Genomic DNA, 26,862 nt, shown 5'->3' with positions numbered 1-26,862 from the left:
TAAATAAAATTATACAATTAATTGTTAATTATTATCGCGTATGACAAAATGTAAAGTATGCAAAAAAAACGCAATATTTGGGAGAACTTGAACATTTTCAGAGAATGATAAACATCGTTATATTTTGAGCAAAAAAATATAATAAATTTATATATTAATTTAAATACACGTTAATAAGTATTACTAATACTAATACATATTTATGTAACACAATATTTATAGGTGTTGGTTTATATTTCAAACAAATAAATAACGAGACACGAAGATATAAAAATCCATAAATATGAACGCGGGTTAATGATCGGGGAAGCTAAACATGGAATTATTTGGAACGATTTCGCGTATTATCAGTGGCGCTATACGTGAACAACGTATAGCAAAATGATTGAAAAAGTTTCGATACCGCGCGAATACGGAGGCAAGTTGATCCCGTTCGGGAAAACAACGGATCCAGAACCACTTATCGTAACCTCTTACCGCGCAGTGCGCAAAAAATGTTCGAAAAACAAAGGTCGGGAATCGTGACTGAAAGTCCGGAGCGAAGCCGAGAACTCTCGCGTTTTCCGATCGGAATCGCAAATAATTCCACAATCGTTCCCCGGCGGTCTCACTTTCTCTCCTCCACACCTGCACGAAAGGGAAAAGCCTGGGAGTTGCGTTCACGCGATTAATTTTTCTCTTCGTTTGCTGCGCGCGTGGAAAACGCGAGCTCGAGTGTTTATTTATGCACGGCGGAGATTGCACTATCGCGACGCGCGAGCGCGAGCGCCGCGGCGAGAGTCTATCGTAGTTTCGACATCTGCCTCACGTACGAGCCGATATAATAAGCGATAAAATTGTCGTCATTGCCGGTCGTCGTCGATCGTCCTTTAATTATGCGCGCCGCCGAGAGTTCTTTCGCCGGGACGCTCGCGTGTTATCACTTCCACTCGGGCGGGCGCGTTAATTTCAAGCCCGATAGCGACGCGCTCCCAGATGTTCGGCGCAAACAGCCTGTTAACCAGCGCAATTATCGGCTTTCTAATAAATTAGCCAGGAGTACGTTGCTCGCCGTGCACGTGCGTCTCGCGTCGTGTCAACCGTTAAACCGCGCGCGTGTGAAAAAGAAATTCCGGTATCGCGTGATGTAGCCTCTCCCATTGTCGCTTATTTATTTTATGCAAATTATACTCTCCACGGCTTCTTCAACAACCCTATCAGCCGGTACGGAGAGAGAGAAATGTTGTCTTCTGACGGGGGATTTTTTTTTTCTTATCTTCTAACGCTAGTCGTTCTTCCGTCTTTTTCGAAGAGAGAGAGAGAGAGAAGAACGGCACATTCGGAATCTCGCACGGAGAAAGATTTTTCACCGGGAAATTTGTCAGTTACTATGGCGACAGCGAAAAGATTATTCGGACAGCAAAAAGATTTGTTAAAAGTATCAGTTGCTATTTGCCGACGCAGCGAAATAATTTCACTGTGTCGACTAAATTTTATTGCTGCCGCAACGATGTTTCACTACAACGGTAAAATTATTTCCTCCGTGTTGTTACTATAGTAACTGACAAATTTGTTACGCCAGCGAAATATTTGTCTCCGGGAATTTTCACGTGGAAAAACTGAAGCAACGTATTTAATCGTTGAGCACTGTTTTCTGAGAGGAGTTTTTTTTCCTATTCTTTAACCGTATCCCCTTTTTTTCGAAGAAAAAAAAAGGAAAAAGATAATGGGACACGCAGGATTTCGGGACCTTTTATACAGAAGCACTGACTATTGATCCCCAATTAATATTGGAAAATTACAGTCAATCGGAAAATGATTTTTAGGAAAGCAATCTTGCAGAGTTGTTTACTGGACGAGAGAAACGATTTCTCTTTCACGTTCTTTGCCTCCGCGTACGACCGACAGAACGTGACACGACGTGTCCTCGTTGAGAATTCAAACGAATTGCAATGTTAATTAATACACTCCCGCGATACACTCAGCTGTCGCGTCGCGGGCAACATACATACAATAACAACAACATCGCGGCAACGACCGACCACGTGCTCTCTCCCAATCTGAAATTCAAGAGAGGCGCCATCCTCGATTTCGCGCGTGGAGGCCATCGGGATCGAGTAGATTAAAATAAACTTGGCTGAAAACGCGCGTACGGCACAAGGCGTGGCCCCAAGCGGCGATATTTTTCTCTCTTTTAATGACGAATTCTCGGACGCGGAATTCTCAGGCGCGAAAACTTTCCACCGCAGAAATTATTCTCCCCAGCTTCAATAACAACCTTATCAACCGGCACTGAGATGCCGCGCTCTAATGGGCAATAATAATTTTTTTCCCCCGCATTGGGCATAATTACAGGAATACCTAATTTAACATCGACAAACAGATTGAAGGCGAAGCGATAAGATCGGACGAAGTCAGATTTAATTGAGCGATTCCAATGGAAATGTTCGCAATGCCATAAACATTTCCCATTTAGGAAGACTCGGGCGATTTCCTTCTCTCGCGATTACCTTACCGTAATTTGGATTGGCATTGAAAGCGAGAAATTATACACGATGAAAAATGCAATTGAATCAATAAAATGTCCGACAGCAGCTTAATTGAAGCAAATCTTCTTGATTCAATGGCAAGTATCATTAAAACGACTGTTATTCTTTCAATAATTAAAGTATTAATTTCAATGACATCGTTATTGAATCAAGATTTACCCCAATTACGCGCGCTGTTGGAAATTTTACCGATTCAACCGGTATTTTCTTTCGGTGTACATAATTTATTCTCACGATACACGTTAAAATGAATTGTTTTCCTTTTGCGTGCCGCCCATATTGGCCCGTTCGATGGGACAAATCGGTAAGGCACGCCGAAAACTCTGACGCAATTTTACGCTCGTTTTCTACATTAATACATGTAAATAGATGTGTAATTCGATGCACGCGATCGTCATATGTTTTCAGCAATAGCAAACGTTACGGCGATAGTTATAATAAAGATTTATGGCTATCCACTAATATACATGCCGGAAAAAGTTGCTGGGGCATTTCGCAAATATGTATCAAGAACAAGCAGCGGCGGTGTGCGGCAAAGAAAAAAGACTAATTTGTTTTGTCGTGTATCGCATGAATAAATCATATGTAACTTCTGACGTCACGCAATTCGGTGACGATAATGGCCGCAGTGGCGAAGGCTGCGGCGGGAGTCTCTTAAACAAATCACGAAGCGTGTAATTAAGCAATCGTCAAACGCGTTAATTATGCACCGGGAGAGATTAATCCGCGCGATGACTGCGGCAAGAAAAACAATCACAGTGACAACAAATTGCATTTGTCGTGGCGGTGATCTCTGGTAGTCACCGAATGGTGTAACATTGTGTTATCGTTACGTTGGTTTTACACAATCGCGGAGATAATCGTGAACAACTTCCGACAAGCGCCCAGTGGCGATATGCCCGATTCTAAGGAAAATTATGAGAATTCCGAATGATCAAAAATCGAAAAGGTGAAGTAGATAACGCGATATAATTGCTAATACATTTAATATTTGAATATACGAGGTGTTTCATGTGACATGTGGGCATTATTTCAGAAATGAATTCATGATACAAAAATAACACAGGAAGTTTATATAAACATTCGTTCTTTCCCGACCTTGTTTGCGTGTCACAAACGTGTTCATTAATTGTCATTACAAACTGAGCTAGCGTAACATCTTCACACATTACTGTCTTTGAAGGAAATGCTCAAAGTGACCACACCTTGGGCTTGAAGATAAGCTTTTAAACGTCTTATCACTGATCTCTTAATACGTTCGAATATTTCGGGTATTGATTCTGATTCGCTCGCAATCTTCTTCAATACGCCGACGAAGTACGTTTTCTATCGTATTATATTATAAACTGTAGACTTTAAGTGACTTCACATGTATAAATTCGGTGGATTTAAATTTATGACTTAACAATGCTAATAAATCTAACAAGACTTATGAGTGAAATACGAAAATGTCGAATGCCTGTAACTTGGAAACAAAGTCAGATAGGACAAATGTTTATACAAACTTATTGTATTATTTTTGTGTCTTGAATTAATTTATAGTTATGTTGATATGTTATGAAACACCTTGTATACATTAATATTGCACACTTGCATATATTTTTCAACGTTTTCTTAAACATCTTATTTTTATGACAAGACACGACTCCAAGTATAAAGCAAAACTAATTGTCTTATATATAATCATTAGTTATTCTGTGCAGATATTACATGGAAATTCAATTAGTTCACGAGGAAACTTACTGTAAGCATTCTCGACGAATGCTGAAATACGTAATTCAGAATGGGGCACGGGTCTACCGTCATTGTCTGGAAGTCGAGATGTCTCGCCGTCACGAAAATCTCGGCCGAGTGGCTGTATCGATTAAGGTGTTCCCGCGATATTCACTCGCGAATAACCTCGAACGTCTCTGCTCAGTTCACGGATCAACAGTGTTCGTTCTCGCCGAAAATTCGAATTGCAACTTCGCGATTACGTTCCAGAGAATGATGATTGGCGATCGGGAGTAACGAAATCTTTCACTTTTACGGCGCAAACGTGCGATTTTCGTCGTCGGATCCAACGCGATCGGCAGACGCGAGAATAATGACGATTTCGCACGAGTATTTCTCTCACGTACGAGGAAAAGAAACGCGAGAGAGCTCGTCCGATCGGCAGGACGGATTGATCGAGACTGAACAATGTCGCGAGTACACTGCGATTCGATTTCTTTCGATGACCATCGCTCTCTCGGAACTTCGCCAAAACCTCTCTCGTTCGTCCCCGCACCGCCCCTTCTTCCCTCCTACTCCTTAACGTCAAGTACACATAAATTCTCATCGAATGCCCGCGGCGACCTCGAGTGCATTATTCTCGCGCGCGATCGGCCTTCGATCTCTCCCAGTCAGCGTCCTGATGCAACTCCGATAATGACGGGACGTGGTAAGAAAAGAGGAGAAAAAGCGGGAAAAAAAGTCGCGCCGGTGTCATTCGAACTGCCAAAAATGCTCTTAACGACAACTAATGACGCCCGTAATAACCGACTTCCGTGACCGTTTGCGCAAATTTCCGTGTATTTATCTCCCGAACTCCGGATGATTCTTCCTTTCTCTCTCTGTATCTTGATGAGATAATTTCAGCTTGTTTTATCCTTTACGCTGCTTTGATACCTTCAAGTTCAACATGTGCGGGGTTAACGTAGAGTCAACATTTTGACTCAGGTTATACGTTGTGCTTTACTTTAGTAGAATCGCACGCAACTTTCCTAAATATCCATCCAGTTAGTGTCTAACATTAATGCATTCTCATTAGTTGTAACAATACTGCGTAGGAAACGGATAAGATCTTGACGAAATTTCATTAAGAAATATTTCTACGGCAAAACTGCCCATTTCGTAAGCAGCGGGCTTGCTTGCTTTTATTAATCAATTGAAGCTTTTCGTCTATTCCTCATCGTTCTGTTTTCCTCCAATAAATGGGGTCAGATTTTACACAGATTTCGTGCGCAGTAGAAGCAGGAGAAGCGTTACATTTTGATCGCGAAACATCGATCCTAAGTTTTTACTCCACGGTTACCAGAAAGCAGCTGACAAACTGTTCGGCCATTGCTCCAAAAATGCGTGAAATTTTGCTCAGGATAATCTCAGGAAGAGATCGATTTATAAAAGTTGGAATCGCCCAACGGGGCGAGATTTTACGTTAATGGACTGTTTGAAGAAAAGTCATCGGAGGGGGAATCAGCGAATTGCGATTCCAAGGATTAATCAGAGCAAGTGACGAGCACGGCTTCTAAATTGACCGAACCGGCCTTATCGATACCGTGAAATCATCCGGGCCGAATTAGCGATTCGAGAAACGAACTCTTTTCTATGGATAGATAATTATAAATACATACGTCGCCTCTTGCACGCGATCGTTTGTCCATCTCACGGTGCCTTTACCTCTTCGGACGAGGCGATTTTCCACGATTAACGCGAGCTCGACGTTATTTCACCACGAGAATTAATCATCCGACGCAGTCGATGCTGTAACTATGTGTTGTTCACTCCGATATTCCGATACGAGTGACGCGTGTGCGGTTGTGTCCGGTCGCGTTTACATATGCTAATCTCATGCATAATTCGTCCTGTACCAGGCGAGACAAGCCATCATCCATTAAAGGTGGGGGGAAAAAAAAACCAGTAAATGGCACTAATTTGCGCTAGCCGATAAAGATCTCAGTCCCCGCGAGCCTACACGTCCGTTACAACGGAGACGATTTTTAAGCGAACGCAGCGATTTTCCTCTCGCGAGAACGGCGGGGTTGTTCTCCTCGCTCTTTTCGCCTGTCGCGAAATCTAATATCGGGTTGTTTGATTAACTATGCCTCATGAGTCAAGGTTCTCGAGGCGCCTAAAATTAGTCGGTGAGCAAAACGTTGTTATTAATTCTCACGCCCGGAGTCCGATTTATCAGAGCCCTGTCGTCTCTCTCTCTTTTCTTTTCCTCTGCCGCGTCGCAACTTGCGAATCACTCACGGATTAAAAANGGGGGGGGGGGCATCTCGCGTTCCAACGGCAAGGGGAATATCACCACGTACGCGCGAAACGCGCTGGACGTCGCGCGCGTTACATCATGTAATTATTTCTACTCGTTATTGCGAACACGAAGATTCGGTGTGTGTGTGTGTGTGTGTGTCGTGTGCGAACACGCGTCCCATTTGCTTTTCACTTGCATCTCAGTTAAGATCAAAGGCGAGGCGGAAGCGGGACGAGCCCGAGTCGCGAAACATATATGGATCACGCGCTACGGGGGATAATTAGGCTGGCGGAGGCGATAAATTGCCACCAATTGCAATCCAGCACTCCGCCGACATGATCCACTAATCGAAATTTCCTGGCTACAGTGACTGGGCTACGGAGCGGAGACGCGCCACTGCGGTACACAATGCGTAGGTACGGCGGATGATGCCGCGAGCCAACCGGTGGAGCGGAATTATTACGTAATTTTGCGAAAGGAGCGAAAAAAAGGTAATGACGCGTAGCCCAGCATTTCGGCCGCGGGACATTACGTAAGTAAATCCCGGCCATCGTCGCGGCCAGTCGGCAGGAAAAAATATGTCGATTTATATTTAGATAGTATCGCGCGGACTACCGTCGCGCAATTATTTTCGTCCGCCGCGTGTCAACAAATCGTCAAATTCCGCGGAGCGTGACGATCCACGCGTGTGAGCTAAATTGAAGAGCGCGAGAACTCGCGCGCTCGCGAGTCCCGAATCCCGGCTCGAAGCGTGTATCGCTTCCGTCGTCGTAATTATTAGCACGCGTAATTGATCGAACGAGATAACTTTGTAAAGCGTCGCGATTTCAGCGAAATTTAATGAAGAGGGGGAAGAGAGAGACGGCCCTTCGTTATTACTTCATTATTATTGCCGTGTCTCTCTGCTTGTCAATTAAAACGTGATACGATGCGTAATGTATGTGTAACGTGTACGTTTCCAATTTCGCCGACGGCGGCACGGAATAATCCATTTATTTATCCTCTCTCCGGTGCTACCTCGATCGATTCGATGTGCATTTTCTTTTTTCTATCTTCCAAAAGCGGCCACCGAGCGGCAACGGATTAATAATTTTGCATCGCCCGATTAATACACGGGCAAAATAATACGCGAGGTATTATCCCTCTCGCGAATCTCGGCTGTTCCCGGCCGGCCGTCGCGGACGACTGTCCTCAGAAAATTGATCATCCCGCGCACGGAAAGTTCGTAAAAGGCATTAAAAGGCGGTCCGCGAGCGTTAGCATTCAAGGAGACCGGGAAACGGAAAGACGAAGGGTGACTGCGATCTCGTTATTGACATCGCGATTCCCTCTGCAATCACCCCGCCGCAGATAAATATGAAAGTTAACGATCCCGCGACGCCGACGATTTTTCATCGCTTCGCGTCCGAAGTATCCTCCTCTTTTTACGTCGCGGCGTTCCTAAACGGAAAGCAGCTCTCTCGGCGCTCAGCTGCCGAGGCTGCTGCTTCGATCGTCTTGCATCACTTGACGTTACCAAATCGAACGGCGATTCGTCATCGAAATCGCAACAACTCCGCAAACACGTTTGAAGAATAAAACGTCTCTTTGGGGAATAAAATCGTCCGATTAAATCGTGGGGTTTTAATCGAGAGCGAATCACCTTTTCTACTTCACGCGCTCGTATGAAAGAAAAGATAGGGATTTTCGTAAAAAGAAGCTCTATACTTCTTTGCTTGAGTACTTCTTGTTAAAAGCTGCGAAAGAATGAGGTAAGCTGGCCACTTAATTATTTAACGGAAACATTACTCGTTTCCTCCTTATCGCACGAGAAAAAAAGTCGGTGATTCACCGAAGCGTCGTAAATTAAGCTAGATAAATAATATCGACACACCGTCAATTAAGTACTATCGAGGAAATTGAACAAAATTCCCACGTAATCGCGGTTGTAATTCAATTGTTGAAAATTTATGTTCTGTCATTAAGTGCATGCGAGAATGTTCGTCCTGGAACGTTCCCCTTGGTGTGTTGTCGGTCGATATTCCGTTGTAAAAGAAAAAGATTAAAGACGGAATGTACGGTCGAATGTACACGCTCTCATCTAGCCGGTCGCGGATTATTATTAAAGAAGCGTAAGAAGTAAGAAATCGGCGGGAATTCGCTCGGAGAGATCGAATCTCTGGGAGACGACGATAAGCGTGTTAATAAAAATACATACGTATGCTCGGCCGTGAAAAGAGAAGAAGAATCGTATTACCGAACACGATAACCTATCTAACGCAGATAACGGCGATACGAGTCGCTAAAATGACCGGAGAATATCGGAAAGAAAACACGACAGCCGGGGGGGGAGTCGATTTGCGTTTCAGAAGGACAATTCGCGGTGCGCTCGTGTGAAAGCAACAGCTGATCGGCAAGGATCAACGTTCGCCGGCCGATTAAATGCCGCGTCGCGGATCGAAATTTTTGCGCTTCGGAAACTTCGCGTCTCGTCGATCCTCGCGAGAAGATCAACGTTCCCACGCGCCGAGTAGTGAACTTCCGTCGTGGAAGCTCGTGTTCCTTTTTCTCACAACGTTAGAAGCAACGTCCCGCTCGTGCGACCGTAAGCGCGTCCTAATCAAGGCCTTATACGGATTTAGTCCACTTGTCACGCGCCAGAATGGATCCGGCGCGGATCGTAATGAATCATCGCACAGGGAACGCGAATTTCCGTAACCTCCGGCTAATTTTAAGCCGGATGCGTCGGGTCGAGACCAATTCGGAGCTCGCGAAAAAAAAAACATGGCGGAATATTGAGAACATGTCCCCCCTCTGCGACGCGCGTCTTTCTTTCTTCTCTTTTTTTCTTTTGACGATGGAGACAACGTGTTATTTTAGACTCAATTTGGAAAATATAACGGCTTGAAATCGGAGAATCAAATAGTACCGATAAGGATTCCTTTCTTCTCTCCTGTCACATGCTCGTTTAAGTAACCTTTTTCGTTAGATTAGACACGATTGAATTATGCTCTATATTTCGTGCATATCGTCGACGTTCGTAAATTTATCGTTAAAGATCCAACATATCAACATGTTTGTTATCAATATCTCTGATCCCATGATAAAATCGGAAAGCTAAAACCAAAAACTGCGCCCTCGAAACTTGATTATATTCGAGCAAATTAGTTTCAAACGCGAACGAAGGGTAAACTTCGAGCGCGAGCAAGTGTTGTTTCGAGCTGGAGAGAAGAGAGGAAAATATGCAAAGTATCTACTATCTGAGACTTTTCACGTATTTTTTAATATAGAATTTGTTCTTGTAAGTTTCTCGGATACACCCTGTATATACCCGGTAAATACGAGCTTTCCTCAGCCTACTTGGCCCTAACCGCCCAGAAGCCCTGCCTGAAAGCTACTGCGGGAGACTACTATTAGCGCATTGTGCGAGCGACAACAGCGGTAATACGCATTATTACCATAATCCTGGAGCTGCCATAAAGGCGTTGGGCGCTGAACCGTGCGTTTTGCGTTTTTTTGCGGTGACGGTCTTTCTCGTTCGGTGAAAGGTGAGTCTTAGGCACGGCCAAAGACCGGTTGTAAATACGAGTCGCGCTGAGCGCCGCTCTTCTCGAGCCATTAGGCGCGCGCGCGAATCAAATCGCACGTTCGCCGAGGGAATTGCCGAAATCATTCTCCCCGGGTGAAACGCGCGCGTGTCGATTACCACACGCGAATAATCGCCCGTTTGCATCATTTCACTCAGCCTCGATTCGTAAACACCCGAATTACGATAATATTGCGCAACGCTGTGATAAAAATTCGTCGCGCCAAGAAATGGCCGAAATACTCTTGGAGCTCCCGTCGTCTCTTTCTCTCTCTCTTGAGAGAGAGAGAGAGAGAGCTTCGTCGCGGGGAAGCTGCTGCTTGAAAATCTCGCTCAACGAGAGAATAACTAGCGTTCGCTTGCAATTAACGCGGTGCAGCGGCCGATCGGCGCGCTGAGACATTCCGACACAGTCGCACCTCAGGATCTTGTTTCTGCATATTACGTAACTCGAAACTACTGCATTCCTGATCGTTTCCACACGAATTTTCAGCTTCTCGCCCGCGGAATAGCGAATCGAAGTACGTACGCACGCATACACGTGCACTCAACTCTGACCTTTACCTTCGTCTTCTGCTTCAGGAACTTCGTGATCTTGGCGATCGGATTCGGCATCTTCGGCTTCGGCATTTTCGCCTCCCGACGGGTTACCTTCGACGAGCGCTTAAAAATCGCGGCCGACCGCTTCTCCCCGCGCGTATCTCGACAACACCGCAAAGACGATTCCCCGATCTCTCTCCTTTTCTTTCTCCCGATATCTCGCGAAACGCGAGGATCGCGTTTACATGATGCTTTTACACTCGACAATCGTGCTCGCTCGACTGGCGCGAAGTGCCTCCCCCCCTCCCGCCCCGGGAGGAACGAAGAGCAACAGGCGACGAGCCGCGGCGAAATAGCGCGACCCAATTCCACCTTCCGGAATATAAACACGACGGCTCCTTCTCGAGCGTTTCACAGTGGGCGCACTACTAATCAGCCTCTACTAACACTGCTCCTTAACACACTGGTTCGAGTTAATTAGAGCGATCGTTCTCAAAACGGCGTTAAAGCGTCGAAACGTGACCCGAAGCGAGCGCACGTTTCAAATCGCATTATCTAATCCATCGCCTTTCCCCCTCGCAATTTAATCTTTTCCATCTCCCATTACTCGCTTCGAGTCTCCTGCTCTCTCACACGTAAACACACAGACACACGTACACCGTTAATCAGGCAGCGATGCGAAGCTTCGCTTCGCGAGGACTGAAGCCGCACTGGAGCTTTCGGGGTAAATCTAATACGTTCATATAAGAGTCGCCGAGGAGCGTGAGAGAGGAGGGGAGAAAAAACGAGCGGCGCACATATGCCCCGGCAGACTCTTTCCGAGCGACTGCGCATCCCCGGTCGCGCAGCACATGCCACCGTGCTAGCGGACGTTCTAAATTCTCGCGCGGATGCTCCTCTCGCGAACGCAGAGCGCCCGCTCACTCGCTAACTCCGCGATCCCGCACAGGGAAAAATATCGAAGAAAAGCAATTACTCACTTTATTGTTCTTCTTCTTAAATAACGGTTATCTTGGACGAAAAATCTTTTCCTGATATTGCGCTAAAATGTAGGTACTCGCCCGTACTATTAGAAAAGCTCATCGTCATTCGCTCGGAAGAAGAATTTGTTCTCTTTTCGAGAATATCATAAACTTCATCGAGGAAAAGTTAAACCCGGTTAATTTGAAAAAGCACGCCGAAGTTTGTTTTAATTTAATATTCTTGATCGTAGTACTAAAACTTACTGCGAGATTGGAAATATATTTTGCATAAATTTGATGTGTTTACGATGAATTTGTGACATACGTGTGGAATATATACACTCGTTTCAAGTATTTCATAAGTTTATGTATCCGCAAATGCATCACAAGTCCGTCATGAGAGCGTCAAATTTATTGAAAATATACTCTCAATTCTAGTAGATTTAATACATCAATCAAAAATTTAAATTTCCTTTGATAAAGTTTACAATGTTTTTCAAAAGAGAACAAATACTTCTTTTGAGTAAATGATAATTAACCTTTTTAATATTTATGATGAATATATCTTAATACTAATGTCATACGAATATTCTTCGTACAAGATAATCAGTACTTGAAAGGAGAAAAATAAACTGAGTAATTGCCTTTTTTCGCAGTAATATTTTCCCCTGTGTGAGCTCTATTCGGCGAAATGTGGGAAACGCAAAACTGCGTATTCGACGCGAGCAAATTGTAGCCTGGAACTCGAAGAGAAGTTTTAATTTAAAAATTCCCCCCGAAGAGAAAGTGAGGGGAGGGCGGAAGGTAGACGCAGAGTGTGTGTGAGTCGCAAGTTATTTGTAAATTCAAATCGGCTTCATAAGCCGAGAGAGTCCTTTTCTATAAACGACGTTCGCCACCGCGCGGAAAATTTCGCGCGAGCCGTTTCAGACGAAATCCGACCGCGGACGCGATTTTTGCGGATTGCGCTTTCGCCGCGCGATAAACACCGCGTAAAATCCGAAAATAAACGAAGGCGTATTCGCGTGGCTCGGGATATCTGATCGTTTATTCTCGAACGATCTCGGCTGGAAAATATATATTCAAAGATAAGAAATTCATCTGCGACTGCAAGTGCCTATAAATAGTTCGCCTTCGTCGCAAGAAACTGTGTCGGTAATAATTAAGAGCGATATTTCAAAAAATTTACGATCGGCATTCCTCCGCGGGTACGCTCTCTCGCGATTTCGCATTTTTCGCGCGAAATTTCTCTTACCCGAAACAATCGATATCTGATTACGCTCATCAACATACGCCGTAATCTCTTCTCGACTACCGGCTCCGCACTCGATAAGACGTTTATTTATTTATCTTCCTTCGCGAAATCGCACTTCATTAACCCGATTCACTTTTCGCCTCTTCCACGAAACGTCCCGCTTTACCATCACAACGGTGCGCCTTTGCCGCGTGAAAAACAGGATAATTTACGAGAAAATTAGTACGAATCGCACTTTTAACTTTACACACACACACATATACCGCGTTATTGTTGTTGTTATAAAAAGAAAAGAAGAAGAAACGAGCACGTAGACAAGTCCTTCCGAGAAACGTTCCTCGCCGCATCTGTGCCAATTTGCACCGACTGTGTCAATTCTCATTCATAATGCAACGCCATTGTGCAATGGCCAACCAGTTCATAGAGTATGACTTCTGACACACATTGATCTATATTGTCGGATGTTTACATAATGCGGCATACACGCGGCGCATTATTATGCGCAAGAACGTACGCAAACTCCGCTCGTTCCGTAAGTCGGAACGACGGCGATATCGCTCGCGGAGAGTTTCTACGAGCAGCAAAACCGTGTCCGCGAAGTCTCTTAATAACAATAATAATAATAATTCAGAAATCAAGTTCCATCGACGTCAGATGATTGTCGGAAGCCGCATACGATGCCGCGTGCTTTTTGCTTTGTCACCTACGCTTTGTCTACGCGCGATCGAGTGCTATTACCATTTTTTTCATTCACATCGGAAAACACGCAAAAACGCAACGATGTGTCTCTTCGTGCCTCGTCTCGAGATCGATAACACCCGTTGTCTTCGGTTCACGGCCTCGACTTTCGCGTGGAAAACGTGATTTCTGCGGCGTTTATTAACGTTCGATCGGACGATCGTGGGGCGGATGGTGATCCGCGGGAAGTCGTGGCGAAACGGGAACTGCTCCGATAGAGACGCAGATGTTGAGAGAGACGGTAAGTAATGTGAATACACGGTAAAAAAAAAAAAAGGGAAGAAGAAGAAGAAGAAGAGCGAGAGAGAAGGCACACTGTACATGCGCGAGTCAGAGAGGAGGAGAGCACCGAGAATGAAGTGCATGCTGCACATCCATCTAAGTTCTAATTGAGAATATNGGGGGGGGGACACAGATGGTGCATGCAGCCTGTTTCCTAGAGCCCCTATAATAAGACTCCGGGAACCGTTTCTCTGTAGCTCGGCCATGTTTGGGTTAAAACCGAAAACTCATTGTAATGTACGAAATGTTCCACTATTATTAAAATAAGTGCCAAACCAAAATACTTCTTTTTGATGACTCGGTAATAATTTCTCGTATGTATGTGTGACACAAAGAAAAAATTTTCCTTTCAGCATAATAGAATTATTTTTAAAATGGAACTCATCAGAATGAAAATGGAATTCATTTCTGATCGAGTATAAGTGCTTTATTCATGAAGATAATGAAACCACGAGTTATATCAAGCATTAAATACAAACTAATGAAAATCAAATAGAATAACGTCCTTTTCGACTCGTTATCATATTTGCTGCAATAGAGGTTACATTTAAATACCATCTACTATATCAAGAAATCGTATAATTTGTACAAACATCATTATGCATTTACCTGTTTAATTTTGGCTAAAATCTATCAAGCGCAATAGGAAATACACCAACTCGCTTTTAACACACTTCGTAGGCTTCATAGATGACAAATCTTTGCATGTCGTCACTCGGCTGATAACTCGGACAATCCAGCCGGAAGCTTACCCAAATATAGCCAGTCGGAAATCAGAGATACGGCGTTCAGACTCTTATTATAGAGACTCTAGTTTCCGGTGGTGTGCGCGATCGGTATCGGGACAGTAGAAATGAACCTAACGGAAATCGACAGAGCCGATTCGAAGGAAGCCCGCACGAGAGAAGAGAGTTCAATCGTTCGCACGTCGAACGCGCTGAACGGGCCCGAATTAAAGATTCCGCGAGGGAACATCATACGTACACATCAATACACGAAACTCGGTCGTGAGAACGCGAGAATATGAGACAAAGAGGGAGAGAGAATGTGTATGTTTAGTAGCGACAGTCTCGAAAAGGAGTTCTCTACTATCCCGCGGGAGCTAAAACGCACTAAGAGTGTGTCGGATGCACCGCGACGTGGGCCATCGAAGCGGGCAAAAAGCGGCTTTGGTGTGGTGGCCGGCAGCTAAAGTAATAAAACACAAAACGGTAAAGGCACGGCCGCAAAAAACATCGCGTGACAAAAACGTGGGGTGCACCCTAAGAGATCTAAACGAGGTCTAGGGTGCGGCGGTGTTATCTAATAGAGGTGCATTGTTCAACATCGAGCAATTAGGGTGCCTATGTAGTAGTACATATATAGAGATGCGTCATCGAGATCACCGAGAGGAAGGAGGGAGCGTATATATCGATACCTCCGAATCCTGGATCTGCTCGGAATCGGCCGACGTGCTCGAGGTCTTCAGGATGCTGTAGAGCTTTACGTAGGGGGCCTTGATCAGCTGTCAGCCAATACAATCGGCCGTGTTTAGCAAGTCTCCTGGTCGCGACCGGTCTAACCGTTCGATCCTCGCGTCGACCGGCCGATAAAGGCGTTTTCGCGTTTTCGCGTTTTCGCGTTTGAAGGCGAGTTCGAATAACCGAGAGAGGCAGGGGCTCCGAACTTTGACGTTATTATCGGTAACGCTAGACGCCAGCGCGTGCGAGAATATCCGTGCAAACGGCGCACTCTCGTCGGTCGACGCGAGGATCGGGTCGTCAGTAAAATACACAGGATCCGTTTGTCGCAAATGTCGCACGGGGAGAGAGATCGGCGCGAAATCGGCGGCGAATGGCGATCTCTCTCCCTCCGGTGGATCCAACGCGAGGAGCAAAAACGACGAGAAGGTCGAGATCAATGACGGAGATGCGTTCCCCGTTATCGTCGTTGAATCGCGCGATCTTCTCGGACTGTTCAGTGAAATATCGACGGGGAAAAGCAGACATGCTGATCGGGGATTTAGCTTTCCACGGTCGTCCTCAATTTCGCGCAATTTCCGAGCGCGTCGCCGAAGAATCGCGGAAGAGCTGACGCTCCCCCGTCACTGATCGTAGTTTTCGGCGATATCCCGTTAACAAATGGCGTACGAATGATCCGGGTACTCACCTCCCAGGACTCCCTCGTCAGCTCTGTGATCTCGTCGCCGTCGTGGCCGCGAGTCTTGCCCTCCTCCGTAGAATCCGCGCCCTCACCGGCCTCATGAGGGGACAGTTCCGGCGACAGGTCGGTGTCGGTGTCGGACAGGATGTAGCCTCGCTCCCGCCAGTAATTCTCGTCGAGCTCGCCGTAGAGCGTCGGCACCCACGCGTGAATGAACCTGTACAGGTCGTCCACTCTGTCGAGGACACAGAAAGAAAAATGCGCACACGTCAGTGATGCACGTGAAAGAAAACGCAAAAATAGGACGCAACTCGCGACCGGAGATCTCGACTCGGCTGCGAGTCGCGTCACGGAAAGCTGCGTTCACCTGCGCCGCACGAAGGGCATCACGTTCGCCGCCGTCGTTCTCACGTGCCGTTCGTAGACCAGGTTGAGCATACCGCCGAACGCGTTCATCGTCCAATTCATCGTGATCGGCCGAAGATGTTAAAAAAAGTACGGGAAGAACGAAGGGTTCGAGCGAGACACGTCTGACGGCGATGTCGACGCGCACCAGCGACTCAGAACGACGACGTATCAGCTGTGGCGTAACGGAACACGTATTATCTAACTCGATGCGCGCTATCAGCACACGGGCCTGTCTCTAACCTCCCAACGACTCCGGCCACCTGCGCGTCGTCCACGATCGTGCGTATTTTCGCCGGCGAAAATCTACCTTTCTCGCGCGAGAAATTCCCGCCTCTGACGGAATATCGCGCTCGAAACACACTCGGGGAAACGCGTATTTTCACGCGTCAAAACGGACGGAAGGCACCGCCAACAGCTACGTCGACGCGTCGGAAGCGACTCGCGTCACGTGCTGATTCGCTCGGTACACCTGCACTTAACATATCGCCGCGAAACGCAGGTAGACTCGCGGCTGATCCCACGCGACTCGCGCCGATCGTGCATTTCGCGCGCGCGTCTTGACCTTTTTCCACCGTCCTGACTATCGGACGCAGGCTTGCATTGTAAAACCGTCCGATAAACGCGCAATCCGTTCCCACCTGTGTTCGGTATTGTCGTGTGTTCGAAAGAGAAATACGACCGTAAGCGAGAGAGAGAGATAAGAATTCATACTAAAACGCCAGGTAACAACTCGATATTGCAATAGGTCGATAATTCTATCCTCTTGAAATATTACGTTCTCAAGTGAACTTGGCGTACGCGGGTCAAATTGACCCGTAACAGACGGACAATGAAGATAGGATTTGGTATTAATTGCCATCATTGATTTGGATAAATAGTTCCAACTAAATTATCTGATTACTGCAACCAAATCATTTGATACTACGTACTATATATTAGGTTGGTGCGTATGAAATGTCGCATTCTCTTTACATGCGGACGTTTTCCTCCCTGTTTTCGTTATACTTTTGTATTTGGCATAACCTCATTCATACTCGTATTGTCCATTGCCAGAGACTCATTTCAACAAAATAGGTTTTCTCGAAGGTCTTCCCTTTTTTATTTCTTTTGAGTTTATTACCGATATGAATTCTGCCGACATTCGCGTCATTTTCTTATATGAGTACAAACTTGGTAATAGTGCTGCAAAAGCTGCACGCAACATAAACCAAGCGTTTGGGGAGAATACGGTTAACAATCGGAAAGTGCAGCGTTGGTTCGAAAAATTTCGGACTGGCGATTTTTCACTGCAAAATGAGCCGCGCGGAAGACCCAAAACGTCTGTGAATAATGATGACCTGAAGGCTCTAGTGGAAGCGGATCCAGCCGTATCCACGAGGGAACTTGCTATCAGGATGAAAGTTGACCATACAACGATATTGAGACACCAAATTGTACTCCCATCGCTTGTGAATCGGCATGGCCCGCTACTGCTCCATGACAACGCTCGGCCGCACACATCGCACAAAACAATTGCGAAACTGAACGAACTGGAATATGAAGTTTTGCAGCATCCACCATATTCACCGGATCTCTCGCCGACCGATTTTCATTTTTTCAAGCATTTAGAGCTGTTTTTAAGAGGCAAACACCATGAAAATGAAGACAGTCTAAAAAACTCGATATCAGAGTTTATTAATTCTAAAGACCAAAATTTTTTTAAGACAGGCATCTACGCTTTAAAATCTCGTTGGGAGAAGTGTATTGAAGCGAATGGAGCATACTTTGATTGAATAAACAGCTTTTGAAGAAAGATATACAGTTTTATACAATCACTTAAGAATCCGACATTTCATATGCACCAACCTAATATATAACAGTATATGGTACCATAACTGGTCGCAACGAGCAAACAAAGTTCGGTTTAACCTATTCAACCAAATCTTGGCAATTGTTATCAAATCCCTTAGAAGGGATTCCCTTAAAATAATAGGCGTGACGCGAAATAGGTTAATTAACTCCCGTCCGCTTCGGTCATCGCTAGGCCGACGCGTTGATCTCGACGATCCCGTGACAAATTGCGGGGCCGCTAATGAGGCTTCTATTTTCGGCGACTTCGTGATCAATCGATGATGCAAGAACGTTCATCTAGAACGCAGATTCGTACACGTGAAAACGACGGAGATTGTCCCTCCCGACGGATCTCTCCAAACGATCTTGATCTTGAATTATTTGCTCGATACGATCGCAATACCGCGAACCGGCCGCGATAGTCTCCGTGGCGAGCAAACGGCCGCCGAAAAAAAGCGAGCGAGATTTACACGATGATATCACGATGTGTTCATCGCGTGGTGATCGACCGACCTGAAATTCCGCGAATCGGAATCGATATCTCGGATTGAACGGCCGCCTTCGGGTCTTCACCGCAAACGAGCGTCCCTTTCCCCGACATGAAAATAAAAAATATTGCATCCGTGTTTTGTACACACACACACACTAACGCGGAACGCGATAAGCAACCGATATCAAATTATGCGTCGCTCCTCCCCGCGCAGAAGCGCGATTGCGATGTTTCTCTTAGTTTTTATATTCGGTTGCGCGCTCGACGACGATTCAACGATGTTATGTCTGGCGCAATGAAAAGGGTACTCTCGTTATTTCGTCACTCTGCTGATTCCTCAATACATCCGCGAGTCCGAAGGAAGCAAAACATACCGGCGGCGCGGTAAACCTTGATCGAGCATCGGCGCGCGTATAAATAGAAGATCCGGCGCGGCAGAGGCGAAAATCTATTTTGCGATTCCCCCGCGACCAGGCACGTGTCCGGTCGTAATGTTCTCAATGCCCCCCTCTCCCCTCACACTCGCGGATGTGTGCGCACGCCGCGACCGCGTACACAAAAATAACACGGAGCGTTTTCGCACGAAGGGAATTCGCCTTTCCATTCGACGGGAGAGAAAAAAAAAAGGAGAGAAGGAAAAAACGTCACCGGCGAATATTTATTCTGGCACGACCGGACGATTGACTTATCGCGGACAACGCGGCGCCCGTTGCTTTTTTTCTCCTCCCCGACGAGAACTCGTTAGCCGTTAAGAAAAACAACGAATTCTCGTGTGTAAAAATACGGATTTCAGGAATGCGCCGAATTCCGCGAAGAGCGCGATCCCCCCCCCCCCCCTCTCCGCCGCTCACGCGCGTGCAACCTCGGCGATCTTGAAGCGAGGAGAGCAATAGGGGAAATCGAAATCACACCGAAGACCTTGTTTCTCGCCGACTGCGAGTTTTTAGATTGAAACTGAAGCTACACATCAAGTGTACACAGACTAGTAGGGTGATCAAATTTGTGCCGATTTTTCACTTAACGAAAAATAAATAATACAAAATATGATAAATATAATAAATTGTATTAGAACTGATTGACCCTGTTAAATCTGCGAGCACCGCCAATAGGCGTAAGATGAAAAGTCCTTGCCGTATACAAACAGCATCTAACGTCCGACGCTGACTTTATTCTCATCGAAGTTATTTAGTTCAAACATAATAGAAAACTATAGTGATTGTTTGATCTCGATATAATAATATAATAATGACTACAAATTTTCTTTATTTACCTACGATTACCTAATTCATTTTTATTAAAAGTCCCGATTCTCTAATCTTGACATCTCGTAATTAACTAGTCAAGAATTGGTCATCCTAGAGACAAGAAGTCTCTAGAGACAAGAAGCTTTGGGTAAAAATAAGTTCATTCGGTCGATTATATAATTACTTTGATCTCTGAGCTTGTATTCACGGTGTACTCCGGAAAATAAGGGACACTTGGAACGATTTGCGGCACGCGAGACAAGTTGAAAAATTGGGACGTGAAAATGCGCACGGCACTTTTCAGAGCAGGTGGTGACTCGGCGCACGTACGTTACGTATCATCGCGTCGCCCTGGACTTTTCGCAATGCGTTCTCGGGGGAGTTATCGCGGTATGCTATTGCGCGCAAGGTCTATTGCAATGTGAAAAGCGCTTACCTGTTGCGCGGCACGCTGAACCAGTATTCGGGACGCAGCTTCTTCTTTCCGTAGCTCATGATCGGCGTAGATCGCGGTATCTTCTTGTCCTTCGGTCTGCCCGTACGTAGTCTCAGGTACAACGGTGGGTCTTCGCAGGAACGCGCCGGTCGTGGGATCAGTTCTGTGTAATGCAGAAGAGGCACGTTAGCGTCGGATCAGCTCGATCGAATGAAGCTGTTATAGTCTCGACGGATTTTTCTCTCTTTAGATTCGATATATAATAATACGTATCTAATCCACGCGCGAGATAGGTAGGATTTACGATTTCGTTATAATAAACAGGTCTCTTTATAATAAGAAGCTCTCTCTCTCTCTCTTTCTCTCTCTCGCACACTCACTTCGGACTGTTCCCCGCATTCCTTCAACAACTACTCAAGTCACACGTAAACACACACAGAGAAACAGATCAAAAACACGTATATAAGTTGGAAAACGAGGCAAGCACATTATCATAAAAAAGAGTGAGTAGTAGTAGAGTGTCAGAGTAAGAATTATCATGTGAAAAGAATAACGATAACAATGACGACAGGTGTAATAATAATAATAACAATAATAATAGTAGTAGTAAAAATAATAATATTAGTAGTTTAATAGTACCAGACATACTGTGGGAGAATTCGACAGAATGCACGTGCAGCAAGAAATCGTGATGAAATCGAAATAACCATCGCAGCGGCACGGTGTATACAGATCGCCCGCAGATAGTTGCGCAAATCATGTTTAATGCATGGCAATAAAAATTAGGAGCAGACAGAAATAACGTCAGACACGATCGAGAGAAGACGCGTAAAAATAGAAGGAAGGAAGGAAAGAAAGAAAGAAAGAGAGGCGAACGAAAAATAGGGAATTCGTGGCACAAGGAGAGAAGAGCAAGCTAATACTGTATGAACCTACCCAGGCCTTCGAGTTCGGGAAAATTAGGTGCTTGGACTAGAGGGACAACAGAAACAAATGACATTACTGCATTAGTATGAACCTATTGCTAGCCAAATGATGAAACCCGTTGTGCTAATCTGAAATAGATAAAACATTACTGGAGAGAAAGATAGAAGGATGACTGAGCGATCTATGCGGAAAACAGATATTACTACTGGTATCCGTAACGATCGAACGTTCGGAGACGCGGCTGGACGACGAAACGATCGTTCGGCCGTTACGGACGAGATTAATAATACACGTGAAATTCGAAAGAGTTCGAATACGAGTATTAAAGTGGCAAGAAGTCGTTTAAAACGAGACGCGCGCTCGTCGCATGCAATCGAAACTGACGGCGCAGCGGCACAAAGGGTTTCAAGATTCTGCAGATGTATTCATATATATTTGTCTTGTGATCGGGAGAACGTATGTTATATAAGTGCTTGTTCAGTTGAATCTCTATATTATGATGCCGTCTGTGGAAATATGTATTTAACGCATCAGTGATATATCAGAATCCAAGCTGAATGATCGGTGACCGTAAAACGATCCACATCGAGGAAAATCTACGTGATACAAACTTACTTTCTCTCTTTCTCTCTCAGATTATACCAGACACATGTCTCGTAGATTGAAGGAAAGCGATAATAGTAAATTCAATGGAGTGATACACGAGCTGATAATGAGAAACAAATACAGTCTAAAACAACGGTAAACTACTTTAAGTGTACAGCGAGATAAGCGCATTTGGTTACCGAGAGTCCCGGTAAAAAGGTACCTGGCGACATACGAAACGAGGAAAATATGAAATTTAGAAATCGTGAGAGAGATCACCCCTCCCACGCTGCCATCTCATCCTCAGTAATTTATAGCCAAAGGCGCTCGAGATTCTACGAGAGTGGGACAATAAAGTTGCAAAACAACACCGTTTAAAAAGCTGTCTATATGCGTATATCGGGCAAGTGCAGTGCGTGATGTATATATCCCGTTTGCTTTTTATCGTCGCTCGTGTGAGTTCTTCCCAGCCGAATGTATCATCGATATTACGAATGTCGTTAACGTATCAACCGTGACGGTGTGTGCGATGATACAGTGTGTTGGAGTGATAATAATGTCTTCACGATTCATTAGACTGTCCATTCCGATGAGAACATGAAGTATGTATACGGAGCTCGGTGCGATCGCGATACTTACTGTCGAAACTCACAAACAGCTCCGGCATATCATCGACCGAGACCATGCTGCGGTAGTCCAGTCGCGGTGCCGTCGTCGAGGTCTTGCTACCTCGACTGCTGTCGACGCTGCTGCTGCCGGAGGACGTCAAGGGTTGCTGTCTGATGAAAGTACCTACGGAGGAGCGCCTGAAAGAATATTTACGAATAAGTGACTATAGTGCGAAAGGAAAGAGTGAAACAACATTCCAGAACGCCTCCGAACGACAAGTACGTGTTGATTAGCTGTCTCGTTGAAATGCGCAAACACTTATCGCACGTACTCGTGGTTCAGAAGCGACGTGTGTAATAACACATTGATAACAAGAATATAACGGGGGATTAACAATCAAGGCGTATCCGGTATACACGGTGAAATAAATCATTTAGCTGCTGAGAGGGAAGAGGGGGAAAGGGGGAGAGTACTAAACATTGTGTTAAATTGATCGTGTGTTGGCTGTAAGCGGTCTGGAGAGTAGTATCGGCAGTGTCTATAACCTGATCGATCTTTCAGCAAATAGTACGATTTACCTGAGAGCAGGAGCCTCAATCCCAGAGTGTCGTGATAATAATAAAACGATAACAGCGAAAACAATGGGAGAGTGTACGGGAGGTAGAAGCGTTTGAATTGTAGAATCCTCCGGGTACGATTTTGTATTGAAATTCGATCATTTGAAATTCATTCGTGTGGTTACGTACACTTAGCCATGCGAAACTTCACACATTCACGGTCTTAATTAAATACTGACAACCGGCGACAATTACAACGTGTGTGAGAGGATTCTACCGAAATAAAACGTCCACGAAACAGTAAGTACAGAAACGGATGAAGAGTAAAGATGAGAAACCAGTCGGGTGAAAAACAGTGGGAGAAAGGGGGGATACGGGGAAAGGGGATACAACAATGTAGGGTCACGATCGGGTCCAGACTCACCCGATGAGGCCTCCCGGACCAGGTGAGAACTGAGGATTGCTGGAGTCCTGGGAGAGAGAGGAGGCGGTGAGCGGAGGAGTTCCGCCCGCTCTACCGCCCCCGCCACTCTCTTCGCTGGGGGTTTTAGCAAACAGGCCCGAGCTAAAGTCACTCACCAGGTTGATCGGCGAGCTTTTATCCACCACCATTACATATTTCTTTGTTAGTTACATCAGAAATGACATTAAAGCGTTAGTGAGGTCTAAACTTGTAAACGCAAGCGCGACGTTAAGGCGCGACACAAAGATCACCCAACTTTTAAACATCGCGATCGGTCGTGAGCGACAGCTAAGAATTCTCGAGAACGGCAATTGGACCGGTTAAATCACTCCCACGTGTACCCCTCTCGTATCCCGCAACGATTCTCATACGCAAGAAGCCACTCTCACTCTACGCAAGTAGCTAATGTACGCTAAGTTACAACAAATGAGGCTACACCGGAAGGTTCCATGATAACATACTTATTCAAGTTGCGACTTCGTGACGCAACGGTAATTAACAATGATGCGCAGTTGTTCACGGATAACCTCATTTGTACTCTGTGTTCTCTAAAAGTCAGCGAAAAGCAAATGATAAATAAAAGTTACGTCACACAAAATAAGAGACGAACGAGACCGCGTCTCCTCGCATGTGTGCGAAACCCTTGCGCGTTTGCTCATTCTCGACGCAGACAAATAGAAAGAACGAAGAATATAGAAGCGTTTGTGAAAATCATACGTCACATAATACTGAGAAGGTAACTCTCGAACGCACTAGGTGTCGCAGAGAATCGCGCGAGTCGCGACGTGACATAAATTTGTTCACCTTGAGAAAACCTTGCTGAAGACGGAAGAGTGATGGGAATCCGCGCTGTTCGGCAGGCTCGACACCTTGTCGGAAATGGATTTGCTCTCGTCCTCTTTCTCGCCGGTTAAACCCTCCATCCAGGACAACGGGTACGAGAGGCGTTTCAGCATCTGAATGTTAGGACGGAGATGTTTCACGTAGGTAACATCGGCATGGCGGAATGTTACGAGCTTAAACACACACCTTGTTCCTCCGCGTTTCCTGTTTATCGTCCTCCTTGTGCTCCTCGTCCTTCTCTTGCTCTTCCGCGTTGCTCTCTAAGCTAAAGGACACCGAGCTGGCCTTTTTCCTGCCGTTAATAACGGAGCCTGTCTCCAACGAGCTCGTGATGTTCGTCGGCGCTATCGTTATCGGCGGTACCCAGTCGGAAGATAAGACAATATCCGCGTCTGAATACACCTTTTTCGACGGCATAGGCTGCACTATCGGAATAGGTGGATTGGGCTCGCGGATATCGATACCGGAATCATGGCACGACAATTTGACTAGAGATCCTTCTTCGTCCTCGGGAATGGCGTTTGATTTCGCTGGCTCCGCCTGTCCCAACGATTTAACAATATCACTCGCGTGAATTAATCATTTCATGGAATTATACGCGCTGCACCTTCTTTCGTAACAGAAATAATCACCTTATCGGAATTCAGCGAGTCCTGTTGTTCATCATCAACGGAAAATGTGCTTCGATCTTTGCTAGGAACAGCCCAATGATGATCCAGCATGGAGCGTCTACGTTCCTCCAACGTCCTGCTGCCTTGGCCGCCGCTGCAAAACTCCTTCTCGCCGTTATCCTTCTCCTTCTCTTTCTCTTTGGTCGAGGTCTCCTCCTGGTTATTTAGAACGCGAGTTATTTCGTTCGCTCGTTAAAACACACTCGCTTGACGTTGAATGAAATCCGACGTTGCTACGAAAAGATACGTACAGTTTGGAGATTTGTGGGAGTGACGAGTTCACGTTCGAAGGCCTTTGGAAAAGCGTCGCCGTCTCTCTCGGCGCTGCTGCACACGCTCTCACTGTCGTCGCCCGCCAGCTCCGGGAAATTCTCGTCTTTCCCCGGCGACTGGCACTTACGATTATCTACTTGGGGTTTCTTCATGTAGTAAATCTCAGGTTTCTTATCCAGATTGCCGGCCTCGGTATGGGACACTCTCATGTGCGCGATGTCATAGTAAATCGCAGCGTTCACTACAAACTCCATCGGAGCGATCACCCCGTAAGACTCGGCACCGTGCTCGATGACAAGAGGATCTGACACGTTCGGGTCGAACATGACTGCATTTGGCGTAACCAACAGCACACCACCCACCACACCCTGGAAAAATGTTCAGAAGAGATGTCACATGGAAATCTTACATATATCTGAGGAGGATGCCAGAAGGACGTGTCGTAAATAGAGGGACAGAAAATTCGAGTGATACCAGTTGAAAACAACCATAGGTTCATACAGAATGGCATAAAATCAATAATATGTATGATCATGTATTACCGGGGACAGAAGGAATGTAACTTTGGGCACAATCAGGTTCTTCACTTTCAATGTCCCTTGGTATATAAAACACACAAGAGAGGCATTACCTGGCCATCTGTGATGTGCCGGACGTTTATTTTGAGGAATCTTTCTCTAAACGGCTGTTCATCCTCCTCTGTAGTTACACTGGAAGTCCCAAGAGGCGTTTTTATACGCTCCATATGGCCCGGTTTCGGTGACACAGGTCTCAGATTGTCCAGGAGCTCTGCAAAAGAATTCGCACGACATCAGAGGAAGAGACCACGGGCAGGATGGGACCGCGTTATAAAACCACTTATACGTACGCTGCTGTATTTATTATAGCATAAAAAAGTCAGAATGATCTTTCCCGAGGATCCCCGACGGCTTCGCATTTCTCGATCGTGTCGCCCGCGACAGCACGAAATAACTATGACAATAGGCACTTCATTTGAATCTTTATCACTTTCAGGCAGGCGAGCGCTGATAATGATCTTGATTCAAAGTCTCGTGATGTTTAAAACGGCGGACGATACACAGCTCGGTTATCTAATGGCGCTTTCCGGAAGGCTTGTAAGCCGTCTGACGCTTATTTACATCCCACTCGTGCGCAACACACGTCAGTGGCAGTCGACCTAACCTCACACCGAGAAAATTCCGATGACTCGTTATTCGTCGACGCGCATGCATGTGCAATTGCGACGAAATCAGTAATCTCGTCGGAGTTTCATCTCTGCCACAGCTGTTACATGGCAACGGAGCCGGGGTTAGGTTAGCTTGGCGCGTACCCATATTTAAAGCGCGCTTTGCGTCGATCAGCTGACGGTATACCGGGTGGCCCGAACGGGATGTTTTCTTACTCATCACGAGCGCAACGATGATCGGATAGAGCGGCGAACGAACGCGAGTGATCCGAAACGACTGAGAGGGAAAATGAAACCTGTTTCGGGCCGCTCGACTGATTTTCCACGACGA

At 45.8% G+C, this 26,862-nt stretch overlaps 1 protein-coding gene across 13 annotated transcripts in view; it reads right to left on the bottom strand.

Annotated features, from left to right (window-relative positions):
* Window positions 1-26,862, bottom strand: part of LOC106746221 (TLD domain-containing protein 2) — a 145,712-nt gene that overhangs the window by 9,716 nt on the left and 109,134 nt on the right. For 6 of the 13 annotated variants that reach the window (XM_014622537.1, XM_014622538.1, XM_014622535.1 and 3 more), the window contains 9 exons: window positions 25,977-26,134; window positions 25,324-25,713; window positions 25,034-25,228; window positions 24,588-24,941; window positions 24,363-24,514; window positions 22,569-22,735; window positions 20,418-20,580; window positions 16,016-16,244; window positions 15,285-15,371 (listed from right to left, as the gene is read on the bottom strand). In XM_014622537.1, coding sequence (XP_014478023.1) covers window positions 15,285-15,371; window positions 16,016-16,244; window positions 20,418-20,580; window positions 22,569-22,735; window positions 24,363-24,514; window positions 24,588-24,941; window positions 25,034-25,228; window positions 25,324-25,713; window positions 25,977-26,134 — 1,895 coding nt within the window. Of the gene's footprint in view, window positions 1-10,654; window positions 11,399-15,284; window positions 15,372-16,015; window positions 16,245-16,376; window positions 16,678-18,760; window positions 19,104-20,417; window positions 20,581-22,568; window positions 22,736-23,519; window positions 23,691-24,362; window positions 24,515-24,587; window positions 24,942-25,033; window positions 25,229-25,323; window positions 25,714-25,976; window positions 26,135-26,213; window positions 26,505-26,862 lie in introns of those variants that run through there. The other 7 variants (XM_014622544.1, XM_014622534.1, XM_014622543.1 and 4 more) reach the window with 6 other exon arrangements.

The sequence above is a fragment of the Dinoponera quadriceps genome, unplaced genomic scaffold (genome assembly GCF_001313825.1).
Source record: "Dinoponera quadriceps isolate SergipeBrazil2010 unplaced genomic scaffold, ASM131382v1 scaffold566, whole genome shotgun sequence".
Lineage (NCBI taxonomy): Eukaryota > Metazoa > Arthropoda > Insecta > Hymenoptera > Formicidae > Dinoponera > Dinoponera quadriceps.
This window is presented reverse-complemented; position numbering and strand designations above follow the sequence as displayed.